At 39.6% G+C, this 11,105-nt stretch overlaps 1 protein-coding gene across 1 annotated transcript; it reads left to right on the plus strand.

Moving 5' to 3' along the window:
* Window positions 1-150: 150 nt before the first annotated feature.
* On the plus strand, window positions 151-8,382 carry slc38a8b (solute carrier family 38 member 8b). Its single transcript, XM_030413597.1, has 10 exons — window positions 151-461; window positions 1,964-2,162; window positions 4,867-5,023; window positions 5,100-5,204; window positions 5,356-5,413; window positions 5,965-6,079; window positions 6,160-6,307; window positions 6,399-6,601; window positions 6,743-6,794; window positions 7,938-8,382. Exons 1-10 carry the CDS (start codon window positions 273-275, stop codon window positions 8,038-8,040), a joined length of 1,329 nt encoding a protein of 442 aa, XP_030269457.1. The 5' UTR covers window positions 151-272; the 3' UTR covers window positions 8,041-8,382.
* The last annotated feature ends 2,723 nt before the right edge of the window (window positions 8,383-11,105 follow it).

Below are 11,105 nucleotides of genomic sequence, written 5' to 3' on the forward strand. Positions count from 1 at the left end.
GGGGAGGGAGAACACAAGCAAACATACTCACTTTAGTGACAAATGTGTCACCTCACAGTGAAATGTTTAGTCCTCCAAATGTCCAATAAGACCACGTGAGTCGCTTGTGAGTGAGCTATATATCTGGATGCTTTACGACTCACCAGGTTTAGCTGTGAAGACACTCTGATGAATGAACAAAACATCCCCTGGACTACTTTGGAGAAGACAGCACCGGGCCTCTTTTTATCAGTCAGAGCTTCTTGTGTGAGTGTCGGAGCTGGTTCAGGATCATGGAGGAGTTGGCCCGGGAGAGCATCAGCCTACTGGCCCGCTCTGCGTCTCATGCGGACCCGCCTCGGCTGGGATCTTTTGGCGCAGTGTTCATCATGCTGAAGTCTGCGCTGGGAGCCGGATTGCTCAATTTCCCCTGGGCTTTTCAGAAGGCAGGCGGAGTGAATACCGCCATCAGTGTGGAGCTGGTGAGGACAGCAGGGTTTACTGTTTGTGCAAAAAAAAAGTGGGTTTACTGTTTGTGCAAAAAAAAAAGTGTTGAAGGCTTGAATGAATAATAACTGTGAAAAATTACCTTTAAATGCCTTCATTATATTGAATTTGTTGTTACTCAGAGGTTTCTGGAGGTCAGTCAGCCTGTAGACAGAGTATGTATAGACTCACAGCCCCTCAGTCGCTCCCTGGTGTGAATGAGCCTAATCTCTTTCACAAGTGAGCTCTAATGAAGCTTCCAGTTTAGGTGACCTGAACTTGTGTGTGTGTCCCATGGATGGATCAAGGGGCTCCTAAGAAGGAGCCTCTTATTCTGAGTATCTGCTGATACTACGTCTGTTCTAATGTTTGTAATTGCTTCCTGTTCATTCCTCAACGGAACAGCTCGGCCTCATTATGTAGACTTACTGTGGCTACAGTTACATTAAAATTAAAACAGGTGAGGGAATCTACATTAAAATAATAAGAGAAAGATCAACATTTGCGCTCAAAAACCATCATTTACAACCCAGGTTTCTTTTGTCAATCTGTTAGAGCTGAAGCAATTAGCTGATTAATCAGCTAATTGATCGTTGCAATTGTTTTTTACAGTGGACAAAAGATTAAAGTCCATGTCAAACATTTTTCCTTGTTCCCACCTTTCGAATGCTCATGTTTGCTCTGACTTCTGTAAAGTCACCAAAACTCACCTCTAGAACTAGTCCTTGAGTAAAAGTATCTGATATTAAATGTACTAAATTATCAAAAGTAATTTTCTGGCAATAAATGTACAATAGTGCACGCAAGTAAATTATGCGTATATTTCCATGCATGTACTGACCGATCGTCCGATGATCAGATCCAATATTCAGCCTGACTGATTATCAGAATCGCTGCTGAAAAGACACATTAACTTAAAACCCACTACGGTGACCCCTGATGCATCATGTAGTCTGCAAAGTGACAAGTAACTAAAGTTATCAAATAAATCTAATGTTGTGCGTTAAAAGTACAATATTTGCCTCCAAACTGTCGTGGAGTGGAATTTTAGAGCAGCAAAAAGTGGAAATACTCAGGTAAAGTCCAGTACTTGAGTAGATGTACTTCCATTGTGTTTCTGTTATATTAAACTGGAAACTTTACAATTGTTTGACAAAGTTTGAATATGTATTGAGCTTTGGAAAATTGTGATTTATCTATTAACATTTCTGATCAAATATGAAACAAAGTGTGAATAGATCAATCCAGAAAATAATCCCCAGATTATCTGATAATGAAAATAATGCTTGTTGTCAGCTTTAAGAATATTTTTTACAGCCTTTCTTCATCTCCAGTGTGATCCGAAACCTATAATTCAGGTGTTTATCTGTAAGCAGCACAACACAGAGCCTTGTGGCGCTCAGGACCCCACTGTCCAATAATCCATCCACGGTGTGTGTGTGTGTGTTCGTGTGAAAATGAAGATTAAGTTTGAAGTTGTCTCTTGGTGTCTGCGCAGGTTTCTCTGGTTTTCCTCATCAGTGGTTTGGTGATCCTCGGCTACGCCTCCTCGGTCAGCAGACAGAACACCTATCAGGACGTGGTGAGAGAGGTGTGTGGACAAGCTGTGGGTCAACTCTGTGAAGTCTGTTTCTGCTTCAACCTCTTCATGATATGTGTCGCCTTCCTGGTGGTGGTGCAGGACCAGCTGGAGAAATGTAAGTGATGAATAAAGTTACTTCCCTCATTTCTTACAATGGACTCCTCTGGCTGTAGTTTATAGACTGACACATTTGGGAAACAATTCTCAAAATGACCAAGAAAACAACAAGAAACATGGCCCGTACTACATTCAGATCTTGCCTTCGTTTGAGAGCTCCATCTAATCGGACGTATCAGTTCAAAACATTGTGGATCAAAGGTTATTTCTCAGCCATATTTGGTAAGATTGTGCAAAAATGGATTAAAACACAAGACACTCAAATCTCAGGGCCATGACAAATTTATCAGTTCCACGAAAATCTGCTGCAATTATCAACAGAATTTGAATAAGTAACGTTATATAATACATTTTGACGTTATGAAGTCTGTTTATTCGGTTGCAGAAGTTAGCATGCTAACCAGCTAATCCGAACTCCTATGCCGTGTTCCGATATCCATACTTCCCGTACTTACTATACCTAGTTTGAGTACTTAGGGTGTTCAGATATCGATCGTGGAGAAAAGAAGTGTACCTAAAGGACCCGGATGTTGTCCTCATAACGGCAAAAACGTTGAGTGTGCAACGATGTACACTTTACGCACTCAACGGCCGCCATCTTGTCTACGTAGCGGAAGAAGCGGAGCCAGGAATTTTTTTTTTAATGGCTACTGAGACGACAGCGCCTGCAGCGGAGCCATATTGCAGGATTGTAGGACTGTAATTGTTAAAAAGTAAAGTCGTAGATGTCTTTTGTTCACCGTTCAAAGCGGGATGTTTTTGGCGGGTGACGAGCCGCGGCGGCTGTCGCGATCGTAATTTCTGGTAAGTGCACCATGGATATTAGATTTGGAACAACACTCACCAGCTGAAATCTGCGTACTTAGTAAGTGCGGATAGTGTACTACGTTTAAGTGTACTCATGGAAGTATGAATATCGGAACACAGTGCTAGTCCAGACTGCTGACTACTCAGCTAACAGGGCTAGCTAGCTAACTGCAGCCACAGTTAGCAACAGTTAGCAGTATTCTAGTGATACGCCATCCTCTATTTATTTTGAGAATGATTTCAACAATTTGGCCAATTTCTACCTACTGCACCTTTAAGCATTGAGTTCATTTAGTTCACTTGTAGAGGCTTCAAAATACATTTACTTTCCCCTGTTGCAGACATCTTAATAGTTAAACTATGTTTTCACCTGAAGGTCTGAACCACAGCAGCTGGAAATCACATGTCTCATAATGTCCTATTTGAAATGTCATGGTAATCAAAAACTTCGTTGAACTTTTAATTGGTTAATCTATCAATCCCATTTATGCAGCTCCAGGTCACAGTCACTTGATTAATTAAGTAATTAGGAATTATTGTATTGGAGGTGATATAATAATAAATAATTGTGGGCCTTATCGTCGCTATTGGCTTTCCTTCAGACTTTGTTTAAGTGAGAAACAGGTATTAAATTAGATATGTGATGTGGAAACAGTCTCATGAAGAGGGACGGGAAAGTAAGGGAATAATAATCGTATGTTTCACCTCACTATTAAGAAAATTCAACCTAATATCATTTGATTTTATCTTACTTTATTCGGTTGTTGTGTGTCTGTTGCATTTTTCCGACTTACTACAATTTTGTTTGACTTTTTCCCAATTCCCCTTCTGGCTGTTTCTCAACAATTCACCCTTACTGCTTCCCAACACACACACACACACACACACAAATATAATCAGAACTTAAGCAAAACCAGATAATTCAATAATCTAAATGAAAACAGTTTGACTTATAAACAGAACATAACATGTAACATATAATTATATTCTTTATATTGGTGCATTTATGTTTTTTATACTTTTATTGGTATATTACAACACACCATGTATGCTATTTTGATCATATTTGACAGGAAGAGTTAAATAGTGTATATAGTCTCTTTGTTGTTACTTGTACTTTAATTTGTATTATTCTGTCTTTGTCTTGTTATGATTTTATCTTTATCAGTCTATTATATCCATCTGTCACCATTTGTTTTTGACTCTTGAGCTGCTGTAACAAGAGAATTTCTTTGATTCACCAAATAAAATTCTATTTTATCTTAGAGTGAGATAGCTTCTTAGAGTTCCCCTTAGAAACTGATATTACAGTATGCCAGACATCCTTAGTGTTAAGTTGGAATTGTTTCATTATTATTTATGCTTTCTACAGTGTTCGGATGTTTTCATGTTATCAAAGTACCTGACTGAGTTTATGATCAATTGAACAACAATTTCAAATATCAAGAAAATATTCTCTTACAGACCACAAATCATCCACACTTTTTCATCCACTGATTTTCACTGTAGCTATTAAACATGTGACTGTAGCCACGGTACTGAAACCCTTTTATTCCCTTTTTTCCTTTTGTCATTTTGTCCATCTGAAACCTTTCAAATGTTTAATGTTTTTGCTCTGTTCCAATTTTAAACAAAAGCGTTTGATTGGATTTACACCCCCCTCCCCCAAAGAAATATCCATTTGATCCAGAAATTCTGCACAGGATCGCCGTGCAGATGGAGCAGCTGGCGAGATATCCTCAGGACGGAGGGATGTTTTCATTATGCTTTATGTTCATCCACCATCAAAGCGTGGATATCGCCATTAAAATATCATAACCAATGTTGTTTTACTGTAAACATGCCTTCGTGTTACAGCAGATTAATCACATTCATTTTGACTTGTTCCTCTCCAGTGTGTATTTCTTTGTACGAGACGGTGACCGGGTCGTCTGAGGCAGAGATGCCCTATCACTGGTACACCGACCAGCGATTTGCCCTCTCCGTCATGTGCCTCATCATCATCCTGCCCCTGTCCATCCCAAAAGAAATCGGCATCCAGAAATACACGAGGTACACAGCACTTATTTACGTTTTCCAGAATGACATCCAGCTTTTATGTGATTTAACTGTTTTCTCCTCCTATCAGTGTGTTGGGGACGCTGGCTGCTTCATATCTGTGTGTGGCGGTGATTGTCAAGTATTACCTGATGGACAGCCACACTGTCATTATAACACCAGAGCACAGCAAAGGGTCAGCAACACTGTTTTTAATAGACACGTGTGTTTTTACCATCTGCAACTTATTTTATCCTGTTGCTCTGTGTGCATTACTAATGTGTGACTATATGTTGTGTGTGTGTGTGTGTGTGTGTGTGTGTGTGTGTGCGTTGTGTGTTTTTCAGCATTGGTTCGTGGGCTTCAATGTTCAGTGTCGTGCCGACCATCTGCTTTGGCTTCCAGGTAGGATCACTCTAGAAGTGGTTTAGTAGGGAGGTAATAGCGCCCACAAAAGAGGACAATAATTACAAAACGCCTGGAAATTGATGAACATAATCGGACGTATTTAGATGGCTGGTATCTATGAATGAGTAAAATTTGATGTGGATCCTAATTAAACTCCATTATCTCTCCGTAGAGATTTATGATTCAATATAATCGGCATTGATCTGTTGTCCTTGTGGTTGGCCTTGAATTATGGTTAAGCAGTTATGTGTGGTTTGAAATTTAGAGTGATACAAGTTTATCCATTGTGATATTGGATTAGGCTTGATTGAATTAAATGGGCCTAGGCGGAGGTATGCACTCTACTAAGTGCCATTCTATTTGTCCACTTGTTACACACTGTCAGCTATTTAAAAAAAGTAAGTAAGACACAGTAAAGCTCTACTTGACGGCTCCGTTCGTGGATATGAGGTACATAAGAGCAACATAGTGAATTTTCCCCACTAAATCAGACCGACTGAGGTGTGCTCCACTGTTACATTTTCAAGATGGTGTGTTTGTGTTTTCAGTGCCATGAAGCCTGCATAGCCATCTACAGCAGCATGGAGAATAAGAAGCTCTCCCACTGGGTGATCATTTCTGTGCTCTCCATGTTTTTCTGTTTACTCATCTACACTCTGACCGGTGAGTTCACCTCCATAGATCTCAGTACATCATGTGTTATCGTGAAAGGTGCTAATCACATCCACCCTCTCCGTCTCCAGGTGTGTACGGCTTCATGACGTTCGGACGAGAAGTTGCCTCTGATATTTTGATGTCATATCCAGGAGACGATGTGGTCATGATCATTTCCAGGCTGCTTTTTGGAATATCAATTATCACCATCTATCCTATTATTCTTCTTCTGGGGAGGTGAGTGACACCACAACTGAACTGTGTTGTGGTTGAGTTTATGTTTTAACACCCAACATGTTGTCTCTGTGTTTGTGTGTGTCTGGAACAGATCTGTCATCCTGAACTTGATGCTGCGTGTTCAAAGACGTCGCAGAGGAATCGTCACTCATTCGTTTGAGAGTCGCTGCAGAGTTGTTCTCACTGTGATCTGGATAGCCGTCACACTTCTCATCGCCATGTTTGTCCCTGACATGGGTGAGGTCATTAGTGTCATCGGAGGAATCAGCGCCTTCTTCATCTTTATTTTTCCAGGTATGTTGACAACCTTCACTTTAATATATCTGTATGTGCTATCTTATATTTAGCTTGTCTGTCACTTGGAAATCCCTTCAAATTGGACTAACTCAAATAAATAAATGTTGTCTGATAGGTTTGTGTGTTCATGTATTGCAGGTCTTTGCTTAGTGTTCACAATGCAAAGTGAATCTGTGAGTCCAAGAGTCAGGTGAGTGTGAAGTATATTTTAAAGTGTCCGTTCTTGGTGACACTTAATTGTAGCAGATCATAATATCTGAATTACTGCCTAATAATTTCCAAGAAATAACCATAAGAACCAAGCACTTCTGGCCAATTAAAGGGAAAATAGAGATAGAGTTCAACTGGTACACCTCCACTTCTACTGGCTTATGTACCCAAAACTCATTTTGTAACTTCCCAGCAGGTCAGCTGAACAAACAGAAACATGAAAATGTTTTTTAGGCAAACATACAATGCAAGACAAATGGAGAATAAAGATTTATATAATGAATGAATGACAAGTTTCTACTAAGTTAGGGTTTAAATGTAGATTTCCTTTACAGAAAATTCACATTTTACTGTACTGTAGTACTAATTATTTAAAAACCTGCTGCTGGCCACACAAACATGACAATGAGGTCCCATTTTGCTTAATAACTTGCAAGTTATATGTCCACAGCAATCAGCTGCACTCATTTCACAAAAGCCTTTCAGAGTCAAAAATGCCTTCACTTTCAAAAAACATCAACGCCTCTATGGGTATTTATGTAAAAAGTACACAAAATCATAGTTGAGTAAAAGAAAAGATGCTTGGTTAAAATATTACCTGTGAATATTACTTGAGCAAAAGTTGTGAAGTATCTGATATTAAATGTATGTATAAATCCAAAATATGAGTATAAGTAAATAACACACATATGTACATGCATGTAAACTGTATACTATGTGTTCAGGATATTTTTTTTCTGGTTATCTGAATTGGTTTGTTTTTTACCTGATTGATTGACTTTGTTGGCTCTGATGTAGCATGTAACCTGCAAAGTAATGTAGTTGAGTAAAAAGTAAAATATTTGCCTCCAACAAATGGTGGCGCGGAAGTATGAAATATCAGAAAATGGAAATACTCAAGTAAAGTGCATGTACCTCAAAATTGCACTTAAGTATTGTACTTGAGTAAATGTATTTAGTTAGATTCCATCACTGTTTAATTCCAGAGTAAATCTGATCCATTGTGTTATAACACGAGTAAACTGGAAGAAAGGAAATTATGATGATTAATTAAGGTGAAACAGAAGATTCACAATGAAGCCTCATCACCTCTGTGCTGGTCTTTCTCTTGATGTCCCTGCAGAGCGGTTTTTACAGTTTGGGGAGTCATAACCATCGTAGTCGGAGCCTTCATCTTTGGACAGAGCACAACCATCGCTATCATGGAGATGGCCAACAAATTCTGAACTTACCATAATCACGACTATCCGCAGCAGCTGCTTCACTGTGAACTCTGAGCGGTTTGTGACGCTCGCCTCTTTTGCACAACAGAAAGTTGCTTTTCTTGAAAGGTGGTTTTTAGTTGTATTTTTCTTATCAGGGTCATCCAGGACCTGGATATAAAATATCTTTACTATGTGAGAATGTGATGATTTTCTTTGTTAGATACGCATGGACTGTTAGATAATGTCAAAGAGAATAATGTCAGAATGCTTTGTTAAGTGTGTGCAGAAGAAAATATTTATGTCTGAATGTGTGAATCTGTTTTATTTGGTGCATCAATTATATAATATATTAAATGAGAAACCACAAAGTGTTGCTTTTGAGTCTTACACTACCAGGGGGCAGTGTTGGACCACTGAAGCATTATTTATTTATATATCTGTGTAGTTGCTTCACGTACACTATGTGTAGAAGTGCATATTGGCAGCACTGATAAGAGAAAACACAGGTCTTATCAGTGTTATTAAGGTCCCAGGGATTATTTTGACGATGATGCCATGTTTAAATCAACTAAACAAGACGATGTTCTTTTTTAATGTAACCGGATGGGTTTTATGCCCTTGAAATACAATGTTTAGATCTGCCAGACGATAATACGAGTGAATGATATTGATATTTTTTTCTTTTTTTCATACACGATTCTTATCCTTTCTCTTTTTCTTCCTCCTTCCATCTCCTTCTCCACCGACCTCCACTTGGCCTGAATCATTGGAGCGATATTAATCTGCAGCTTTCATTGAGCGTTGATTGATGACCGAGCTATGCTGAATATCACTGTTTATTGTTTATTGACTTCAACCTTAAAGGAGTTATGGCACACTGCCTGTGAGCGTGCACGTGCTCGCACGCGTGTGAGTGTAGAAGTGAGTAATGATTTACAGTAAATCCAGAAAATGGCTGCTGTATATGTGCCTGGAGGGGGAATGCTTAACTTCATTCAAAAATAGACCATCTAGAAACACACAGTGGCTCCTTATTGACGCTTCAGTTATGTAATGGGTTTATTTCATCTCATGCCGGCGTGACTGTCCTTAAGGGAAAACCTCAAAATGTTATTCTCTACTTGTGTTTAGCCCATGGGATTATATTTCAACCTGCTGGCCAAATGACTAAATCCACTAAATGTGGGGAAATATCCTTTAAAAAAAAATGCAAAAGAAATTCCTTCTTGAATCCTACAGCTGCACTCAGTCAAAACCAGCCCATAGATGTGGAAAAGCAACTGAGCAGTCCTGGATAATACAGCTAGCATACAGCTACCATGAGCTTAGGACTTCAGATCTCTGTCTGTGTCAGCCATGACAGACTTCCCTGCCTCCAAAAAATGAAAGAATGGCGAACCTGTCACAAACCTGACTCCATATCAGCTATTGTTTTGTTTCATACCAAAAAAGAGACACAAAAAATAAGAGTCTACAGCCATTTTAGCAGCTCTGTGAAGCTGTACTGAGGCGAAGCAGTGATTTGAGCCAAGTGCTAACATGCAAACATGTGCACAGTGACAAAGGTGTCATATCCTCTTTTATTGAAATTATTGTCTCTTGTCCCTTCACTTCTTAAAAGCAAAAACTAAGTGCCTGCCACCTTTTCCTTCTCCTTCTTCTCTGACCTCTCGTTACATGGCCAGAATTCCTGTATCATGGAAGTCACTCTTCAACACAAGGTGACGCCCTTGGTGACAATGCTAGCTCATATTTAGCAGTTAAAATATTTACCATGTTCACCATCTTAGTTTGGTTTCCTGTTTGCAATCTAGCTTTAGGCTTTAGTGCCGCTTAAATCAAGCGGTGGTATCACTGTTGTCGCCGCTGATGCAAAGACAGCTTTAGCAACATTGCTACCGCTTAGCAGCTCAGCTACTGTACAGAGCAGAAAACAACTGTGAGAATCCCAATTTGACCTAGAAACCCTGATCTCATTGCTATGAAAAGACAGAGTAAAACACCTGGTTCTACTCGTAAGTTGGCAGGTTTCGTTACCTGCTGATCTGGTAGTAAGAATGGTGGTTTTGAACCGTCTCATGTCCCATCAGAGAGGGAAAACATATCAACCCGGGAACAGACTTCGACACAACACTGCCGCTCTCCATCGAGTGAATGCCCATCTGTTGATTTAACCCACTTGCTGTAGCTGACCAGAGAAAACAATGCCTCTTCCTGTTTTGGTTACGTAATGGCAGACACGCTTCCTTTGTGCCATAATGCAACCTAGAGATGGTGATTTACCGTAACCAATCTATGTGCGGATGGTGCCATTTTTCTGTAGCCATTACACTGTGCAAGCAAAAATTACTTCAGAATGCTAAGTTTTTTTGTTTTTTTTTTACATATTTTCTTTTACATTATGTTTTACAATCAAAACATAGCACACACTGACCAGGAATACTTACAACCCCACGTCAAAATGCCTGACCTATCACTTTAAGTCAGAGGATCACCAGTGTCAGGAGGAGTCATCCTCTTAGCGCCATGGACATGTGTGCACATTTTCAAGGGTATACATCCAATAGCTGTTGGGGTATTTCAGCCTGTACCAGAGTGATGGACCAACCAACCAACACTGCCATCCCTAGAGCCACAAGCGTGCCTGAAAATCATCCATTATCCTCTGCGTTAGATTATCTTTTCATTTTCCTCTGCCCCTGAAAAATTATTTCCAGTCCTCATTATTATGCTGTCCCCTGTAGCCACTTTGTTATTGAAAGATTACTTGTACTGTAGGCCTCTCGCAGTCCTAATTAATGAAATGGCAATTTGTACCAAAATCCCTTTTAAATGTTAATTGTTCATGATAAGAGCATCAGCACAATTCCTGAATGAAAAGGGACATCTGCTGTTATTCCTCGTGCTGTGTCTGTGAGTGTGCTTTCTCTCATTGTCGCTGTCACACTGATTGAAATCTGCCTACCTTTTGTTTTCAGAATGAAAAAAAAGACCCTATTTTGGTCCTTTTTAATTTGCAGATAACTGGGAGTTTTTGGGCTGTCTATCTCAATACCTAATGAGAAGATGTATGTTACTGTACACTG

Source organism: Sparus aurata, chromosome 4, assembly GCF_900880675.1.
Source record: "Sparus aurata chromosome 4, fSpaAur1.1, whole genome shotgun sequence".
NCBI lineage: Eukaryota > Metazoa > Chordata > Actinopteri > Spariformes > Sparidae > Sparus > Sparus aurata.